Below are 21,643 nucleotides of genomic sequence, written 5' to 3'. Positions count from 1 at the left end.
CTCAAGTCGAACAAGATTGCCGAGGTGGAGCAAGGAGGGGCCATTGGGGTTTTGGTCCTGGCCGTGGCCCCCCTGCGTGTAGAGGCAGTGGGAGAGTGAGAAATGAACCATCTCAATCTGAACCCTCCAGTGCAAGCTAGGTTCTCTAATCTGGTTCTATGAAAAATCTTTTTTGAAGCTTAATCCAAGACTCTGTCTATAGTTTATTTTGGCTTCATACTTATGTTTAAAACCTCTGTTATCTAGGCAGTTGAGATTCTGCCATCTAAACTCTTTTTAGCTTTATTATTCTAGACTGCACAATTTTGTTAGGTTTTTAAAAGTATAAATCATGGTGCTTATGGTTTTCTGTCTGCTTGGAAACCACTTTTCGTTGGGAATGCTGAGAAGGGTTTTTATGCTATACCACTCAGCTATGTCAATATTGTAACTAATTCAAAAATAATATGAATCTCGGCTCTGCCTTTACCGATCAAAAAAAATTAAAAAAATCATGTTTCTAAAAATTTCCAGAAGGGACACTACAAAGTTTCAAATAATTGCTGATTAAAATATGTTAGTGTCATTGCTCTATGGCAGTCATTGATCTGTGACTGCCAATACATTTCCAGTATCTTCAGTATGTGTTTGTAACATGTTTGAAAAAATATTTCATGTTGCAATGGAAGTAACTCTACATCATTTTAGAGCTTAAGTTTGTTTAATTAAATCATCTACAACACAGAGTCCCTGCTTCTCAAGCTCATGTAACATCATCAGTGAAGCCGAATCCTTTGCACTCTTCTTGTCAGATTTTGCTTCTCCCTGAATTTTGATGTGTCCTAGTTCATGTTGAGGGATATGCACATCAAACATGAAACTGCAAAAGAAGAAACAAAGAATACTTCAGACTATTACTTTATCTTTGTAAGCACAAGAAATTCAGGGAAATAAGTGCACGCACCTTCTTATGTGAGGCAAACCAATTTCCTCAATCAAATGATATGCAGCTGCTGGCCACCTTTTTTTCAGGCATAGATGATACAACAAATTACGTGCAACTCCTTTAACCTGTAACTTTTGGATGAAAGCTGAACAAGAGAAAAAAAATTAAAAATTGGGAGACAAGTTCTTGTGGGATATACACTTATTGAAAGCATCCTCAACTAATTAGTGTTGAAAGCACCATCAAAAATCTCACGTTCAGAATTTCTCATTAAAAGTGCAATGTCCAACTTAATTTCTATCTTAAATATCTGCTGCTACAAGTGTAGTGTCCAATCAAAAAATTATGTGTATAAAATCTGCTAATGCAGAGTACATTGTCCATTGTAATCAACTCTATTCCTTCCATTCCAATCTACATCCATGTCGCACCCCTGTTACTCTCATGTTCGGTATAATAATATCCCTCATTTGAGGATCCAGCACTAAATCTCAGGACATGGAAACAGGCACACATTTTATTATATTTTTCCATGTGCCTGTAATGATTCTTCGGCACTGTAACTTAGTAGAGTGATATGCCTGTTTCTGTGTCCTATTTCTAAATGTCTGTTTACCTAAGAGAAGCCAATATGTATAGGATAAAAATCTTTCAACGACATTAATATGAAACTTTTAGCCGTCTTTAACTTTTTGTAATTTATCCCTACAATTTTAACTTTCCTGCTGCCCAGCCACTTTCAATTCATTCTTATCTACCCTTTCCAACTCTTCCAGTTGTCCAGCTGCCTTTCTCTTGATTCAATTCTACCCACCCACTTGCACACAGATAGTTGGTAAATACTTATAATTCAAGTACTACGCTACATATTCTAATCATTTCCCCTCTCTAATTTTGAAAGACGAATTCTAGAATATGGACCCATCTTACAGCCGAGCCAGAAAATAATGTTATCTAATTAAGCATAGAATGCATACAGACTACAAATAATCATATGCTGAAAACCCTATGTGGATTTAATACAAATGTTGCACCAAATTTCAGGGATGGGACAAGGGGTCATATTTTGGAAACTTTTGGAGACCATTTTACCGGATAGCAAGGAGGTGGCTATTCAGAAAATAGAGATTTTTTTTTAAAATGTTCAAATATCCATATAATAACATTGATAAAGCATTTATCATATACATTATAGATCTTTAATACATAACATTACAGTAGAATTAAGAGTTAATATGAGAGTAGATCAAATTAACAAATGTCAAAATCTAATTGGTTAAATTCTCAATGGCATATATATTGTATGAAATTAAAAATACGAAAAAAAAAAAAAAAAAAAGGTTGCCAGTTTCAACTACAGAAAGAAAAAAAAAGCATTGAACATGTTTTCCTCCCCTTAATCAACTACCACTATGAGAGACTACCTCATCCTATTGTGCCCCCTGATCAATTTGGATGGTGCATTCAAAATTAACCTATGCTACCCCAAGTTTCCGATACAGGACACCATGGGATAGGGGGATGTGTTTTGGAGTACCTGATTGTTTGGGCCATTTTTGGGGATAGAAAGGGATGGCAAAAGGGACAGCTACATAAAAATAGGGAAAATTTTAAATATATATGGAAATTTGAAATATTCATACGATAACATTGATAAAGCATTTATATATACATATAGAACATTAATACATAGCATTTGTAGTAAATTGAGAGTTCACAAGAGAGCAAAAGTCAAACAAATTAGCAAATGTGACAAATTCAAAACTTAATTTAAATTGCTTTTATAATTCATTGTCAATGCGGCATATGCATATGATATTAAATTTCATAGTATACAAATTACCAAAAAATTCTGAAGGCTACAAGTTTCATTTTAAATTACAATATGAAAATACAAAAAAAAAAAAGAAAGTACAATGTTGCCCCTTTCTTCATCTCTCAACATTGTATCAAATCAGAGTACTCTAATGCCTCATCAAAGGAATCCCAACCAATCCCTCTAGTGCCTCCTCTCCTTTTCATCAACTTGAACAACGTCTTCAATATTGAAGTCGAAGAGCACTGTGCAGTGGATAAAGCCATATGTGGACCAATTCCTCTCTACAATAGAGAAACTAGTAAACTTTGAAAGGAGATGAATGACAAGCATCCTCAACTATGATGCATCTTTCCTGTGCCATGTCTGCCATCCAATAGGGTTGGTTTGAGCTAATGTAGCTCTATCTATCTTCATGTCTAATTTATTGAATGTTAAACCATGAAGAGTTTGTGAGATCTACCCTAGCCAATTTGCAAATGGAATCATATAGGTTTCATGCAAGAGCTTATTTGGAAGGAGATCAAATAATTTGTGAAATCTTGCACACAAGACAAATTATTAATAAGCGACAACTAGTTTGGGCATGAGATATCAGCTTGGTGTCACAATTTTAACTTCTAATTTTGGGCACCTAGCCATTCAATGAGCTGGGCGATGGTAATGTTGACTGTTTATTGGGCAATTGAGTCTCATTCTAGCAGTCATTAATATACTCTTGTTGGACAACAAGATTTTGGCTGTTGTTGGAGCAATTGTTAGTTATTTCTAGTTGCAATCATAGTATGAGCTTGGTGTGGTTATATGGTACAGGTCATGGATATTCCATTGTTAATAGGTGCAATCTTCAATCGATATTGGGTGTTTGGATTTAATAATATTGGCAAACAAATATAAGTTGGACATGAAACTATATAGGTAGGCATGGGGGGGGGTTATGTGACATTCAAGCAAGGCATGTGATTTTGGTAAGACACCATTCTTATTCGCTCGTTGGAAAATTTATAAGGATTGGCATGAGATAAGAGATAGCAGACTAAAAAGGTTGGCATCAACAATTGGAAGGGTTGCTGAGCCATTTCAAGGTTATTGCTGGAGTTTGGAGGACTCTTTGTTTCTGAAAATCTTGGTTGTTCATGCTCAGCATTAACTATTATTACTTGTTATTACATAGGTCAGAAATGTACATTATTTGCATTTTGTAAATGTGGACAGCTAATTTAAATCCTTTATTGATTCATTTTAGTCTTTGGATGGATTAATATATTTGGTACATAATGTCTTGCAATTTCTATAAATGTTGAATGAAATTCAGGTTTAATCTGAATCATAAAAACTCTTTATAAAAAGTATACACCCAAACTGTTTGACAAAAATACCTATCTATGAGCATTGGGACAAGTCAAAAATTGGCATAGTATTTGGCACTGGTCTTTACAGGTACTGCATAGTTTACTTTCTCCGAGGGATAAACGAAAAACCAACAAAAAACATTATCTTTGAACAATTGTTTGAAGGAAAACATGCTATATGAAATGGGATGACATAGGCATAGAAAATTTGGCAATGGAAAATTTTGCCACATCAAATACTTGTACATTGAACATAATTGCAATTATCCCTGACCTATCACTACTATTAAACTTTCTCTTTCCTCTTATGGAAGCATTACCACTACCAGTAGCCTTTCTCTTTCCTCTTATGGAAACATCAAAAACTACCAGTAGCAAGCATGGATGACAAGTATAGTTGGTTGTATTTAGACCTTGCTTCCACCTCCATATGCAATCTATCAACCTATACCTTCTCATTTTCCTTTATAACTAGACAAACATTAACTGCTTGTCTTCTAAGAAATGACAATCTGCCCTAGTATAGCTCCCTCCAAAACCTTCATTGCAAAACAGTACAACCATATTCTACTACCCCTTTGAATTTTTTCTTGTCTTTATCCAAAGATGTGACAAATTAAAGAAGAGGATTTTGGGAATTAAAGGTCCCTTTGCATAAACTTAAAACAAATTATGTAGTTATTTTCCTTCACCCACAACACACCCATGCCCTAATGAACTCCTGACTAGGGCTAAAACTCCACTTATTTTTTCCATTTCGTGTTCAGTACTAGTATTGTTATTGCTCATTTTGTTTAGTAAAAAAAGTATGCAAATGCAAACTAAAAATTGAATAAAAATAAAATCCAAAAACTCTTCCATAGAATTATGAAAAAAAAAATTCAAAATGAAACAAACGAAGGAGTCAATTCATCTTCACTACTGCTTTTGCTATCTCACTTCTCACTACTCTATAATGTTGCCCTAATTTTGTTATCTCCAATTGCACCTTTAAACCTTGCTCAAGATGTTTCTTTTTTCCTTTGTAACCTATATGCTTGTTATTATATTTTGATCATATTGGTTATCCATCTATGTATTTATTATTTGCTAGCTTTGGGTAGTTATAACATCAATTGGTCAATGGTTGTTTTCCTCTAGGCAATCATCAGGTCATTTAAATAGATTGTGTATTGACAAGGGTCTTTTTTTGTAATAATTTCATGTATCAATATTTTGCCCTAATTTTGTTATCTCCAATTGCACCTTTAAACCTTGCTCAAGATGTTTCTTTTTTCCTTTGTAACCTATATCCCTGTTATCATATTTTGATCATATTGGTTATCCATCTATGTATTTATTATTTGCTAGCTTTGGGTAGTTATAACATCAATTGGTCAACGGTTGTTTTCCTCTAGGCAATCATCAAGTCATTTAAATAGATTGTGTATTGACAAGGGTCTTTTTTTGTAATAATTTCATGTATCAATATTTTACTTATGTATCTAGTATGCATTGTCATCTCTATTAACAATTTACACATTCATTTAATCATATAATTCAATAAACATTTGGCATCATTGTCTTAAAAGAAGTCGGGTCAAATTTGAGCAATTCATGCTCTTCGATCCCGACAAAGGAGAGGAGCCACAAGGCTGTCAAAATCATGAGATCAAGCAATCTTTGAGAACCATTGAGCAAAGAGAACGAAGGAGAAAATTACAAGAAACACTTAAGGAAAATATAATCGTACAATTCCCAAGTAAAAGCCCTTCTCAAGAATGCAATCAAGTTGAAAAGTCAAGACAATCTTCTTTAGACAAGTGAAGCTGGGAGACAAAGTTATGTCCCTTCATAGAATTGTACAAGAGTAGTCTTTGAGTAATTGAAATATTGTCAATCGAAGGACATGAAGCCGAACCAATGGTGTATAAAAGAAATATGAAGGCGAAACAAGTGTGCAGAAGGTTGAAGCTGGGAGAAGAGTTGAGGATTCCTATGTGGTCAAGGTTGCAATGGAACACCAAAATGTCCAAACCAAAACTCCCTAGCAAGGAGGTTCTAAGTGCTAGGTTTGTACCAAAATAAAATCATGATAAGCCCTAGTGGAGAAAAGAAAAATTTGTTATTTATAAGGCAATGGATTGGAGGATCTTGTTAGGCACTATAAGACTTGAGAAACAATCTAGGCAACAAATGAGGAAGATGATAAAAGAATGTCTACGATCCTTTCTAGCGATCTTGCAGATAGAGTGATTAACATGTATAAAAAATTTGAGCAAGCCCCTTAACGCACATGGGAGAGATTAAAGAAATGTGGATTGGAATCATAGAGAGTGATATTGATAGCACTACATATTGATGCAAACGCTATAGAAGGTAGTAAAGTACTGATATGGTGATCCAAACACTAGTTCACAACAGGAGCCTATTGTACAAGAGATGGAGTCTCCCAAAAAATTTCTTCACTATGTGTTATATGTCTAAACATCGAGAAGTGCATGGTGACTTATGATAACGATGGCAAAGATCTTTTAAATATGGTAGCAATGGAGAATAATCAATTTCCTTGATAACTATATGAGAAGCAATGTTCCATAGGAACGCATCCGCTCCCCCTCCCTGTCCTCCAAAATCTTGTGTTTTCAGGACAAGGGCATCCCCCTATCATCCCACCACATGTATTGCTATTCCCAAGACATCCCCTTCTCAAATGAGATGTTTTTGAAAAGTCTCCTTTTTGACGATTATAAGAGATTACATGATGTCCTCAAAACATTTGCAGATCTAGCAAGAGTCTACCGAACATCTCAAGTATGCCTAGACATTGCTTGCGGTTCGGTAAATTTTCTTGAATCTTGTGTGCAAAACCTAAACCCTAATGGCCTATGGCCTACATCCAAACCCTCAAAATGCTATAAATCTGCCTTCTTATCTGATTTCAACTCACAAAAAATAATGAATGAGTTGATAGTAGTGAGTGTGAGAGTGAGAGAAAGCACCGCACTTCACATGCTATGTTTGGGCCACCTCTTAAAAGGAATTCTTAAAACCTATAGAGACTAGATATGCATCATATTTCGTTCTCTTGGAGAGGACGCATGAGTTGCAAGAGGCAATGTAACTAATGGTTATAATCAAAGTATCAAAACTCACCGCGAGTCGAGCGAGTTTGCCGAGTTGGCAAGTCAAGCCAAGCTCGACAAGTTTTGACAACTCGTGACTCGGACTCGACAAGTTTTGCTCATAACTCGCCTAACTTGGGCGAGTCAGGCGAGTTATGGTAAAACTCGCAGAGTCCGAGCTCCAGGACTCGTGTCGCGACATGTCAGACAGAGAGGCTGAGGTTGTGGCTATGGCAGAGGAGGAGGATAGAGCACGATCCGACATAGGCACAACTAATGTTGGTCATTGTGGCACCTCACAGGAGGAGACTATGGCTACTCAATCATCCAAGACCTACCTTAGACGCCTTTGTAGGAGGCAAACATACAACTCTGAAGCTAAGGTTGAGGATGAGCTAGAGCCTGAGCCATAGACTTGTTTTTGGTTTACAGTTACATATATGTTTGGGAACATTTGATGTCATGGATTTTATATACATTTGACCACATTTATAACTCTATATATCTATGTTTTCTATTTCCTTCAGCTACAATTTACATTTCTACGAATGTGATGGATGTATGTTTATGTATGTGATCAAATTAGCTTCTATTTGATGATGTTATAGTGTCTTTAAGCTTTATTCAATAATGGGTGCATGAAACAAGTTTTAAATCATTAAAAATCTCTAAATTTCAAGGGTTTTTTAATTTTGCCGAGTCACGAGTCAAGTCAGCCTTGTCAAGTCGGAGTCTGGGAACTTTGGTTATAATAGCAAAACGGAATTGATTGCTCAATTCCAAACAAAGTAGGGGAAGAGGATGAAGGATATTCTTTGGGATTGTGGAAGATACACTATCTCCATCATTACTCTAGTCTTCAAAGTGATTAGATATGGGGATGCCAATGCACCTACTCTTGGACAAGTTTATGAGTGCACTAATTCTATGCTTGAACAAATGAAAGTTGTCATGCGAAAGGACTCCCACATTGCAATTCTACAATGAACATATTCAGCCAATCATTCATTAGAAATGGGAGAAACTCAATAGTCTCTTGCACATGGTTGATGCATTAAACCTAGTGTTACCCGAAAATGCGTTTCCAGCCTAAAGGAACATGTTCCGGAAACGGAATTCATTATAGATGGGAGAAACTCAATAGTCCTTTGCACACGGTTGCCTATGCATTAAACCCAGTGTTACCCGAAAATGCGTTTCTGGCCTAAAGCAACACGTTCTGGAAAGGGAAACTATTTCGAGGAATTGGGGATGGCCGGAAACATTTCCAAGCCGTCCCCAATCCCTCAAAATTTTCAAAAACCATTCTAGAAACTCAAAAACAGTCAACTTTTTTTGGGGGACAGTTGACTGTCCCCGAGACGGCTGGGGATGTGCAAGCCGTTCCAGGGACAAATTGGCGTTTCCAGCGATAGACACTTAAAAAACAAATAATATTTATAAAAAAAAAAAATGCCGACATTTTATATTTATTATTATATTTTTATTTGAATGAATCGCTGGAACAAGGAAAGCAATTAAAATTTTTGTAATGAAATATTTGAAAAGAAAGCGATTAAAATTTTTTTATCAATAATAATTAATATCGAAAAGGAAAGCAAGCGATTAAATCAAAATGCTTTTTATTTTTTTATATTGACATTCATATGATATTGATATTATTTATCATAGTTTAAAGTTTAAACTTAAAAGTCAGTTTTAATTTTTAAAGAAATAAAGGGAACTTCACAATTTATTATTACGAACGTTGTGGTGAAGACTCACAGCAACGCTGCAGGGAAGAGAGATAGAGGCAAACAAGGAAGAGAAAGACTCAGTGTGAACTGGTGAAGTGTTTCTTCTTTTCCATCTGAGCAATGAAGACTGTGAAGTGTGATATATTGCTCAGGCACAGGCCACAGACTCAAGACTTAACCTAGGGTTTGAACTTTGAAGAAAAGAAGAAATTTAAGAAGCAACAAGAAGGAAATTGAACTTTGAAGGGAATGTTTACTGTGTTACAATGTTATATAAATTTCAGATTTCCATATCTATAGCTGTCCCTTGTCATCCCCTGATCCAAGGAAGAAAAAAAACGTCCCGAAAACACGTTTCCCTGTCCCCCCATCCCCTCGTCCCAAAAACTCGGGGTAACATAGATTAAACCCCAAGTGGTGTGCAAAGTTCAAAGAAAGCCATCCAAAAGATGCATGATTCCATAAAGGCCAGCATCATCCATATTTAGTGGAAAAAATTTGCCTCTTAAGGGTTATTTAGACGAGGCCTTGGATGGATAGGAAAACTATGGCACATGAGGACCCAATTTTGTCGTGGACTATGCATGAGCTGACTTCTTTGACTACCACTCTAGCCATTCATTTGCTATCTAAGGTTTCTAGTTCTTCTACTACTAAGAGGAACTGATCTACGTATATCTTCATCCACTCCCTTAAAAGGAAAAGGCTACCTCAAGGAGAGCAAAGAAGGTTGTGGATGTACATAGTGACTTGCATCTCATTGACTACAAGACACTTACATACAAGGAGAGTCTAGCATTGCATTGGGATATAAAGTGGGAGGAACAAACATAGGTTGATGATGACGCTATACAAACTAGGCTCATTAATATTAATTTGGAGGAGCTCGAGAATGTGGAGTCCAACAATTATAGTGATGAGTTTGGGGATGATTAGCATCCTCACTTCACTCCATTTTGTTATTTTAAATATTTGTCATTGTAATAATCATTACGAAAGTTTAAATATAATATAAATTTCGAACTTGACATTTTCATCGTTAATGTTCACCTCAAAATTCAAATGTTCAATGTGCTTACAACTTTAGTTTAAAGTTTAAAGTTTACTAAGTAATTTTACTAATTTGCTTAAGTTTCATTTGTAATTCTTATAATTGTTTCATAAACATCTTTTTATAACTATTTTTTAAAGTACTATATGTATTTCATCGTGCCCCCACCAACACCCCACCATCGTTCCCAAACTTAAGAACTTGGTTCCTCCATTCCCGAAACCTGTCCCCCAATCAAGCAACTCCGTGGAACTATGATGAGAAGAGAATATAACAAGCTTCATCCCACAGATGGATACAAGTTGCTAGATAGAAGTACAGTGGAAGTGTCATATAGTTGTGCCTCTTGTTAAATTAAGCGTTGAAAATGTCTGTCCTCCTGCACAAGTTCAAAACGAATTCCTATTAACTTTGCCACAAATCAGGTAGCTCCTCAATGAGCAATTGTAACAAATTAGTACTTTGTGTAGTGATTGGAAGACTTGCTGAGCCCTAAATCAAATATGAACAATAAAGATAAAATAAATTAATAAATGGCAGTTCAAAAATAAAGTTATGAGCAGAAATATTATTTGAGGATAGTAAACTAGCTGTAAAACTGAAAGATTTCTTACAGTTGGCTTCTTCCAGTGAGCACAACGAATGTCAATATTTCCAGAGATCTCTAACAAGATATAAAGCATTACAAAAAGAGAAAATAAGGATGACTAATCTGTAAAACATATATATAGTTGATTTAAAATAAAGAAAACGTATATATTCAGAGTTCATATATGATCCGAATTCTCAGAGTTTTGTTATATTTTATAGTTTTCAAATATTTTATAAGAATCTAGATCAGCATGGATTCCATTATTCTTAAATCACATATAAGTTTATAACAGTAATATTTTAATGGTCTAGACTCTATAGACTCTATTCAAGGCTCAACATTTTGGAGATCCCTCACAAACTATGCCATTGAATAGATAGAATATTCACAGAAACCAGTCTAACTCAACTTGCAAGACTTGGATGCAGACAGGGAAAAAAACTACAAAGATACACAAAAATTTACTCAATCAACAACATGCACAAGAATGAATTTAGATAACAGCTGAGCCTGTTTTGATCATAGTAGTATTACTCAGATTTGGAATTTACTTGGCAAACCAAAACTAGATATGGATTTCAATTACTTGGGATTTAATTGGCAAACTAAGAAAACTGAAAATCCATAGAAAAGGCAAAACAACACTGTTTTCATTATTGCAATTCAAAAAATGGGGAAAAATCTGCTTTTCCATCTGGTGCAGACCAAAAAAATTTTTATGCAGTATTTAAGGGCAGCAGGAAAATTGATGCAACACGCCAATTTTCTTATCAATTTCCAACCATTAGAAATCCTTCTAGTCACTTGACAATCAATTCATGTGCCTGAGGTTTAAATTGCAGAAGAAAACAATGACAAAATTGACAAAAAATAGGGGTTTTATGAAGCGGCCAGGTTCTCTTGTTGGACTGCAGAATCCAAATGATTCTCAATAGAGACTGACCAAGTAACTCATAAAATACTTGTGAATCAAAGCATTCAACAAATATTTGGCAGCACTTTAAAAAATGTGGCATACCTGGTTTGGCACCCACATTCTCCAGTGACACTAAGTCGCTATCTGTTGCGCTGCTGTTCCAAGCCTCAAGAATATTGCTTCCTCCATCTACTTTAGATGAGCTTGTCAATCCATCTGTATTAATTCAAAAAGAAAAATAAGAAGTCTGAATTTATGAAATAAAATAAGGAAAATCTATAAACTTGGGGTGCCAAGGGCCTAAATTTGGGGACGGCAAGGAGACGGCGGGGGGAAGGGCAGTGGAGCGGTGGTGGAGGGGCGGTGCTGATATAAAAATAGAGGTGAATTGAAATCTTTAAGGCAAAAACTGCAATATAACATCTCTGTGAGTGTCCTAGGAAAGGCCAACTAGTTTTCACGAAGTTAAACGATGCAATCAGTATGAAATGGCATATGAGATATAGCAAGTGACCCAGCGGCACCCCTGGCAGAGGTGGTGGAAGTGGTGGTGCTGTGGGAGGATGTTTCCCCCAAGTCCCCAAGTCTCCAAAATGTCCCCCTACAAGGGATGCGGGTTTTTTTAGGGGGGACACATCTCTGTGGAACACTGCAATAAAAAAGGCATTCAATTTATCCTATCCATGTCCCTTTGCAGATGGTATGTAATGCTATTCAGCTTTCATCCCTAACAAGACAAAATCTAACCATGCAGTACAAGAATGTCCATACACAATTTGTTTTTGTCGATGAAGATCCTCCCATAATTTTATGTCACTATTGTTAATGAGAAACTTATTCCCATGTCTGAACCCAATGATGTCTGAGAGAAGTTAGCTAATAATAAGGGGATTCAGAAAGGCTGATATTGTAACATGCTCCAAATAATCAAGGCTACTTCACTACTTTACAGTTTAAGTCTTATTGGCACAGTTAATTAATTAGAATTGCACAATAAATATCTTGCTGCATATCATCATTATATAAAATCAAGAGGTAGCTTAAAACTTAAGTTATTCAAAACAACCTACCATCAGGACACCAGTTCTGGTTAGAGCTGTCTTTGATATTACATATCATATTGTCATTCTTTTCTCCACTAATACATTCTTCACATTTTCTGGAATCTGCTGATGTTTCCAAAAGCTTTTGTCTCTTTTTCGAGGGTTCTTGATTTAGATCACTTTCTTGATCCATTCTATAACTACCTGCATTTTCATATAGACTAATACCCTCTTCCAATCTGTGCATTTCATCCTCTTGATCTAGGTTTCTTCTCCAACATTGATCTTCTATGACATCCATGTCCAATTCTCCTGTATCCAGATGTGTAGTGCCAGCAGTTGTCTGCTCTATCTTTAAGATATCAATTCCATTATCTGTAGCCAGAACCTGATTAGAAAACTTATCTTCGGATTTTTTAAAATCATTATTTTCTGAAACAGAAATCTTTTCTCCACAAGTAATAGGATTTGATCCTTTCTCTGGAACCACTTTGGAGGCCAAGTCCATTGACATCTGCCATTGATTGTCATGTTTCAAGCCTCTTTCCTATTCGCCCAAAAAGCAGTATTACCAATAGAAATGTTAAACTACAATCATGCTTGTTCACATGTATCATATTAAACATAGATAGAACAAGAAAATAATTCAGATTCTCAGAGTATATATGATATTCCTTTAATTATTATGGTTCTTAGTTCGGTGCTCAGACAAATTTGCTTCAACTCACCTCCAAAAGTGTCAACATCTGCTGGGAAGCTACCATCTTTGCAGTCTTCTTGTTCATCTTTGAGCCTGTTGCAACTATAAGTGATTCTTCAAGTTGGACTTCTGCAGTGGCCACAGTTAATTTCCCTCGTTTAACAAATTTCCATTTTAGAGAAAACCCGTGTTGACAGCAGAGTTCTTGCAACTCTCGCAGTGGATGCAAGTCTAGAGTTTCAGGTGTAACAATTGGAGACAAGATAGGTTTCATTATCTCCCATACACATGCTAAATTGAATTTGGTATCCACTAAGATTGCACCTGCAATGCTTTCGACTAGGTCCCCTAATACCTGCATTCAAAAAAAGGATGGTGTGAATTGAACCGAGCTGTCTACCAGATTCCCATAATATGCTTTGTAATAAAATAAGAAACAGTTACGAAATTACTCATTGCAATGTTTAATTACCTCTCATGTTTTTTGTTATAACAAAAGTCTTCCATATCATTTAAAGAAAAAAAGCAACAAAACAGTTCTGGAAAATAGGCATCACATAATGATTCAATTAAAGTAAATCACATTATTATAAGATATTACTTGCCTTGGGACCTCCTATTCCTCCTCCAAATGAGATGAACCTGTGTTGCCCCACTTTACATTCTCCAACATCCTTGACAAAATCTGTTATTTGATTCAAAAGAGTGCCTGAACCATGACGGAGATATTTCTGAATATTTTGTTTCACAGCAACCCGAGCAAAATTCTGATTGTTAACAGCTGCTGAGCGCAGATTTGTTAAAATTCCAGGTGAGAGTCTTGGGTATGTTGAGTAGAGATGAAATGTGATGAGAAAATCAAGAAGAGAGTCCCCAAGGAATTCTAAGCGCTGTACAAATATAGATTTTATATTAACATTAACTCTTCTGTATGTCACAGTTTCATCATAAATATTTTTCTTATTGCACACTAAGAAAAATAAACTTCATTTCAAAAATACTATTTTTATTGTGTAACCTAAATCAAATATAAAAACATTAACAGCATGCCTGTATCCAACTGCCAAACTGCAAGAAATGAAATTAACTGTAAATATATGAGAGACAAGGGCATATCTCTAAACTAATGACACTTAAATCTGACAAAAATAAACCAAAACTTCTACTTTCTAAGAATAACTTCCTTTGGTAGTTGAAAAAAAAAACAGTTTAACTTGTTGTCTTGCCATCTTTTTTCTTAGAAGTATTATGATTGACAAAAGCACATGAAAAAACGATACCAAGTAAGAAAACCTTTCACTATATAAGCTCATTTTTATATCCATAACCTTTTCATTATAGGATTACCTGGTAGCAACCTCCTCCTTCAGGATCTTGTTGCGAAGCGTGTGTGAGCGCTTCCACTAGAAGGGCCTTGTTCTTGAATTCATATCTTAATAACACCTCCAAGCCATGTAAATTTGTACTCCGTAGGACACAAGGATAAACGAAAGCGCGATCAAATGCTGCCTCTAGTAACTCGGCTTCAACTTCAACTTCCATATTCATCCACTTCATAACTTCAAGAGCAGCGATTGGACCACCTCCAACTAAATATGCACCAATAAGTGACTCCACAACATCTGATATTGTTTTCGAGCACATCCATCGATGCCCTTCGTCACAAGCTTTGCCAATTCTGACCACTTTATTTTCCTTCTCAATAGAAGGATTTTCATTACTTTCAAATTTTTTTGGATTGCAATGGCAAGGAACAGATTTCCAGCATAGCATACCAGGAGCAACCCAACGACAAGCATCAAATGGTTCATCTTGAATATATTTCTTCATACACAATAAAATCACAAAATCAGGTGTTGCAACCCCTTATTTTCAATCAAGATTTATTGCAAAACTCGATGAAACAGCAAACAACAACAAATTACTAGCGTAATGTCAATTAAGAATGTAATCCAAAGAAGCATAAACTAATTTTATTCCCTGCAATTTCAGAATGTATTGAAAAAAAAATGTCCATAAATGGAAGCAACAAAATAATAATATATATTACAAAGATCTAGCCCCTGAGTGTGCTGATTTAGATACTACAATTGCTCAACTTGTTTAATTCTCAATAGTAGCTCTTGCATTTGACAGAAACACAGATAAGGGGAGTGGCAATCTAATGGATTGTGGTTCAAATGAAGTTGAACCAAATGTTAACCTTGATGCTTCTAACGAAGATGAATATGAGTATTAAATATTGATTGCAATTTGAATTATCATTGTTTAATGACATCTTGAGACTTAAACATTATCATTTTTGCAATCTATGAACATTATGAGGTATTTAAAAAAATTGCTTATTGGCAATTATGGATTTATGAGTATCATTCTTATAATTAGAATTTATAATTTTGAAGTTTATGTATATACCATTGTACCCGCACCCATACCCGAATCAGCATATCTTATTTATATATGTTTAATAAGATGTTTCATTATGTGCGATAAGAGTTGAATTGCTTATGTGAATTTGCAAGCTTTGTGAAGTAGATGAACTCAATGGTGTAGCTTATGGCTTTGTACCATGGCCTACATAGCATTCATGTTTATGTGTTAGCCTATTCAAAACTCTATTTGCCCTTGCCACGCTTGATCTTTGTTTTTGACTTGGCAGCTTACACCTATTCTCATAAATATAAATAAATAAGGTAGAAAAACATAAAATCGTTTGCCCAATGTTGAAAGAGTATCTTAGCCTTCTACCTTGGGCAAAACTTTAAAAGCACATTTAAGTTTTATTTAACACGAACATAAACCAACCCAAAAGTCATTGTAAAGATTGTAAATTGCAAGTACATATTGTTCAATTTTAGATTATTTTTTAATTTACAAGGTGCTCCTCCTCATTTGAAAACAAATATTACCGTACACCTGTTCCATTTTGTGTTTGATTGGAAAGTGTGAATTCAAATGCTAACAATATTAAAAGTTTCATTAGGTTGCAACAATCATATAGAAATACAATGTAATAAATCATAGTCAAATTTATAGAAATGCATTAAATCTGTAAACGTAGTGTTTTTCCAGAACTTTAATTCTATCTTTACAAGTAAATATTAAAATTTTGACCTCAATATTATTTTACATTTAGAAGAACTTTTCATTTTGATGCATCCACACTTTGGAAAGAATAATTTTTCTTATGAAATAGTCAGCTATACTTCAAAAGCAAAGTTAGTGTTATTTCATTAAATGTCGATTCTTATCCAATTGGGACTTTGAGCACCTAAGTGCTCTCATTTGTTGCTGTCTTAGGGAATAATTTCCTTGTAATTCTTTCAATCAGCTAGTGTAAAGTTTAGTTTACACACACACACACACACACACACACACACACACACACACATATATATATATATATATAATCAACAAGCATTCCTGTTATCTAGTTCTTAACTAATTATTTAATTGTTTTTTGGAAAAAAGCATCTTATATATATACTAATTCCAAAAACAATTAAATAATTAGTTAAGAACTAGATAACAGGAATGCTTGTTGATTCATTATAAACCCTGTCTAAGTATGCCTTTGTCACTTAAATAGATAGTCTAAGTCAATCCTTGTATTCATATTTCCAAACTGTGATAGGATCATATATCTTATCCAGTATAATCTAATGCACTGAGTTGAAAGTATTTTTCCACTTGTCCCATCAGCACCAAAAGAAAAGCTCTAGATATAGTGAAAAATGTCTAAATTTGAAACTGACAAATTGAAAAACAAAAACAGATAAATTTCCCAAACATATGTTAAAAAAGTTAAAAACCACACAAGCAACCTATTTTGAGAGAACCTTAAATAAGAAATGTAATTAATTATTAAAACTATTTTACTATACTTGGTTATTAAAGCAAATAATAGAATATCTTAATACCGGTAAATCACGGAAAATTGCTAGACGATGAAGGGTTGCATTGCTAATAGCTCGGGATCTGTGTGCTGACAACTGCCCTTCATGGTTCTTTTCATATTTCAAAAATAGATAGCGACTGATGCTATATTTTAAAAATGAATCACCCAGTAACTCCAAGCGCTCATAGGAAAAGCTTTCTAAGCATCTAGCTGTAGTCACTGCTTCCATGATCTACCAGAACAACAAAGTAAGATGTTACTAACACTACAAGATAGGCATTGTAATAAAACCAAAAGAAAATCATCTATAACATACAAAAATAACACGCAAATCATTTTAATATAATTAGTAATAAGAGTTACCAGTGCAGCAGGTACAATAGGGCATTTCGGCAAATCTTCCCTAATTGTTTTGCGCAGCTGGCTAGCAAGCATCAGGGAACTCAGACGATGCATCACAGAGGGAAGAAAATACAGGGATTTAATCACAGAAGTTTGGATGCCCAAGTCCAAACATAGTTCAGGCGGAAGCTCAACATAATTGACTTCATCAACTTTTGAGTTAAGACTTCTCTCTGTTCATATCAAATGGCAATCCATTGCTCATTCTACTATAAAAAATGACATCAATTAAATGTTCTTATCACACGACAGACATACCAACCTAAAAAACTCAACAGCTCTCAAATCAAAACGAAGGGATTTGACAACACGAAGTAGATCAGAATAAAAAAACTGATATCCGTAACTAATTTAAGATGATTGCATTTGCAGTTGTCAAATCATCAAAATACACAATACCTTTGAATCAGAAAGAAGCAACCAGGCTATGGAAAGCAAACATCAAGCTTATTAATTTTTTTCCATAGCATTATCCAAGCTATCTGACGTAGCAAACCTTCCTCATGTGTCTGTACATACAATTCCAAGCTTCCAAAAGAAATTTGTTTAATCTCCTATTCTAAAACGGTATAGTTGCTGGCATTTCTTTACAAAAAAATATTTTACTATTTTGATATTCTTATTTTACACATTTTAACTCCCTTATCCAATTCTATTTATCGAAGTATAATGTTCAGGCTTCTCAGATTGTCTAATAGAGAGGCAAACCATATGCCCTTGGATTAACATTCACAGGGAAAGTATGTAATTATATTATTGAAAGCAAACAAGCTACCTTCTACTTCCAAGCATGCTTATGTTTGTTATGCGGCGGCATGCCCATAGCTGTTCTCTTATCATATGTAATCAGACATCTGACACACATAATCTATAAATAGTTGACGGTTGATTTTATAATTACAAATTTAATACACTTGCTAGCTTAGTAGATAATATCAATCCCGGAATAATCTTTTCATTATTATAATTTTTGCTTTCTCGAGTTTACCACATTGAAGGATCTCTTCTTTAATTGGTACTTTTGGCTTCATACAACCACTTTATATAAAATCTACTCTATTGTGCATTACTGTCCATGTATTGAATTGAGTTAGTGCTGTTTTAAGTTTTTAGAAGAAATGCACCTTATATTACTAAAAAGAATTTCAAATTCACAATAAATTCCATTAAGGCTACATCATGTTAACAATAGAAAAACTTCCCCCTGCACACAACAAAAGAAAGTATCTAGGCCTTGTAACCAAATAGCAATGATCATCCTTTTGCATCCTCCACTTATCCTTAATATTTAACTTGCATTTCTATGGAGTGCCTGAAAGTTTCCATTCATCCCATGCCAATATAAGTGTCCGCCCAAAATGTTTCCTTACACCTCCTTATACAAGGATATCTAATAGCTCACATAACCAAAAGTCATTTTGAAGAGGATTTGACCAGGATAACAGTATAATAGAAATAATATCAAACTGGGCACATACGCAACTCTAGAGTGTCCTTGCAGCAGTCTATCTTCAGAAGTGAATAACTGCCACTCGTTTTAACAACTACGCATAAACAACTTGAAATACAACCATTTTCTAACTTCTAAAACATGATTTTGAAATTACCATCTCAATACCTTCAGTTCCCAAAAACTTACTCAATTTTTGTACAGAGTGAAACCTCCATTTCTATCTCACTTCAAATTCTATGGCAAGCCAATGTTTGTTCAATCTGGATGATATGGCTGAGCTGTGCTTCACAGTACCATACAAATCTTTTGTCATATAATTATTAAAATAATTTTAGTTTCAATGCCTCTAGGGGACAAACCCTAGAAAACACGATTTCAACTGTATTACTGGGTACTACACATACCCATGCTGCATCAATGGTTGGAATCACTCAACCAAATGTCATATACACTATAAACCTCGTTAATTCCCTTAAATGACCCTAACCACAATGTTATTTGGAATACAGCTGTAGCATTGGATTTTGTTATATGGATGTGTGAGAGAGAGTGTCTGTCAGTTGTGAACCTTGTTTCTAATATTCTTGAATGTAACTATTATCATTATTATGTTATTTGGTAATTAATGTGTTTATTCTTCTAGACTAGTCCAGACTAATAATGTGTTTGTTGACTTTTGTGAAGTTTGTCGTTGGGTGCAGGTATCAAGGTCCAGTATGAAGCGAATTTTGTGGTTCCTTTAGTAAGAGACATGTAGTTAGTGCAATCCTTGTGTGAAGAACTTTATTAACCTTTTCAAAAAACTTAAATTTTTACACCATTTGAAATGAACTTGCAATATTTATTAAATTCCTTGGGTGAATAACCGAATCTAGAGGGACTTGTTTTGGAGCTATTGTTTACCCTAGGACCCTAGACATTCATCTAATCACCATTATTTATTGGTTTCCAACTATGTCTCTACCAAACAGATAATAATTTAATTAAATTTTGACCAATTATGGGCATTTAGTAATAATAATAATAAAATATTAGTGGAATCTTCAAGAATATTTGATTGAATAAATAAAATATACATGTATAGTTGCAGATGGCTAAATAATTAAATTATAAGTATAAATAAAATTATTTGAATACCTATATAAAAAGACTAGTTTCATTCAATAAAAATCATAAATGAAAGCATTTATAAATAAATGAAGAAACTTTGAAAGAGGGCACTACATATATATAAAAATAACAAGCAAAATATTATCTATTGATGCCTAAGTTGGGGGACATAAAACAAAGTGAATAAGAAGAAATAGAGAGCATTTTCATGGGAGAAGACATAGGCGTGAACAGGAGGGCGTCAATTTGGAACAAAAACTTAAATTAATGGAGGTCTGCACTTCACATGGCTAGAAACAACCTGCATTTGATGTGAATGGCAAAGGGCGTGGATGGACAGAGGTCAGCCATTTCTTAAGAGGCATGGCAATGCCATGACGGAGGAAAACCTGCAGATTTAACCCAAAACACCAATAATGCCAATAGCATGCCATCAATGCATACCCCGTAGTACTTTGACGGCTTGAACAGTGTCCACCAAGAGCATGTGCGCCATGGGGCCAGCCGCATGTCAGCAATGGATGTCTACTGGACACTAGAGGGTTGCATGATTTTCTACTAGTAGCAACATGGACCTTAAGGCCAGTAGCATGCAAGTGATGAACCACCATGTTTGCTTAGTTGTGAAAAGTGGACAGAACTGAGAGGGGGTGGTGAATTAGTATTTTAAATTTTTTTAAAACTAGAAATCACATAAAACATAGAGAGAGTAAACATCAAGATGCAAATATCAAATTTTACGTAGAAAATCCTTTTAATTAAAAAACCACAGCACACAAAATAGGCACCAACCCAAATTACACAAGTGAGCACCAACTCTGCCCAGCTGAAGCACCAACTTCAGTTGAGCACCAACTCAAATGAGCAACTAAAAAATAACTTTTTAGAATCCACTTAGCACTTCAAACATCAAATAAAAATTACGCAACACTCCCTAAAATGATTCTTGAGTTCTTATCTTCAGCATGTTGAAAAAGTATTGGTTCAAAGGCAGTATTATTTCTTTGATACTACAGCAACTACTCAGCTACTTTGTAACATGAGGCAACTAAAGGTTCTGAAAAACTTATTCCTCCACACTGTCACTTGAAGACCATGCACCAATTGTAGCCTATCCCCATCAATCCGTATTTTCACTACAATCACATATATTCTCCATGAAGTCTCCACTTCGCTTGCAAAAACTACTCTATGCTAGCTTGAATATTGCTCAGAACTTACAAATAATAATCTGACATTGAGAATGTAATAGTCAAAAATCATACAGCAGCAACTATGAGGCTACATTAAGCTCCAAGTATTTCCTTTATCTATGTCCACATATAGGTCTTCTCCTAGCACAAACTAAAAAATGCAATACTAATCAAATCATGTACCATTAGCGAATTACCATATATACATCAAAGTAGTCTCACCAAAAAATAATAAAATGAAAATCAGCACGACACATTTTGAAACAGTGATGACAAAAAACGTGAGAATCTTCTTCCACACATGCACACCAATCAGCGAATACCATATTCTTCATAAAGAAAAGAAACATTA

General features: G+C 34.8%; 1 protein-coding gene across 3 annotated transcripts in view; it reads right to left on the bottom strand.

Annotated features, from left to right (window-relative positions):
- Window positions 1-529: 529 nt before the first annotated feature.
- LOC131049201 (endoribonuclease Dicer homolog 3b) overlaps window positions 530-21,643 on the bottom strand; it is a 117,934-nt gene continuing 96,820 nt past the window's right edge. For 2 of the 3 annotated variants that reach the window (XM_057983245.2, XM_057983244.2), the window contains exons 19-27: window positions 17,497-17,708; window positions 17,156-17,365; window positions 14,583-15,059; window positions 13,841-14,125; window positions 13,264-13,590; window positions 12,563-13,082; window positions 11,595-11,708; window positions 944-1,070; window positions 530-859 (exon numbers count right to left, since the gene is read on the bottom strand). In XM_057983245.2, the coding sequence (XP_057839228.2) occupies window positions 691-859; window positions 944-1,070; window positions 11,595-11,708; window positions 12,563-13,082; window positions 13,264-13,590; window positions 13,841-14,125; window positions 14,583-15,059; window positions 17,156-17,365; window positions 17,497-17,708 (2,441 nt within the window). In that variant the 3' untranslated portion in view covers window positions 530-690. The remainder of the gene's footprint in view (window positions 860-943; window positions 1,071-11,594; window positions 11,709-12,562; window positions 13,083-13,263; window positions 13,591-13,840; window positions 14,126-14,582; window positions 15,060-17,155; window positions 17,366-17,496; window positions 17,709-21,643) is intronic. The other variant, XM_057983246.2, reaches the window with a different exon arrangement.

Source organism: Cryptomeria japonica, chromosome 5, assembly GCF_030272615.1.
Source record: "Cryptomeria japonica chromosome 5, Sugi_1.0, whole genome shotgun sequence".
NCBI classification, from domain to species: domain Eukaryota; kingdom Viridiplantae; phylum Streptophyta; class Pinopsida; order Cupressales; family Cupressaceae; genus Cryptomeria; species Cryptomeria japonica.
Note: the sequence above shows the minus strand (reverse complement) of the source record. Positions and strands in the feature narration are given on the sequence as shown.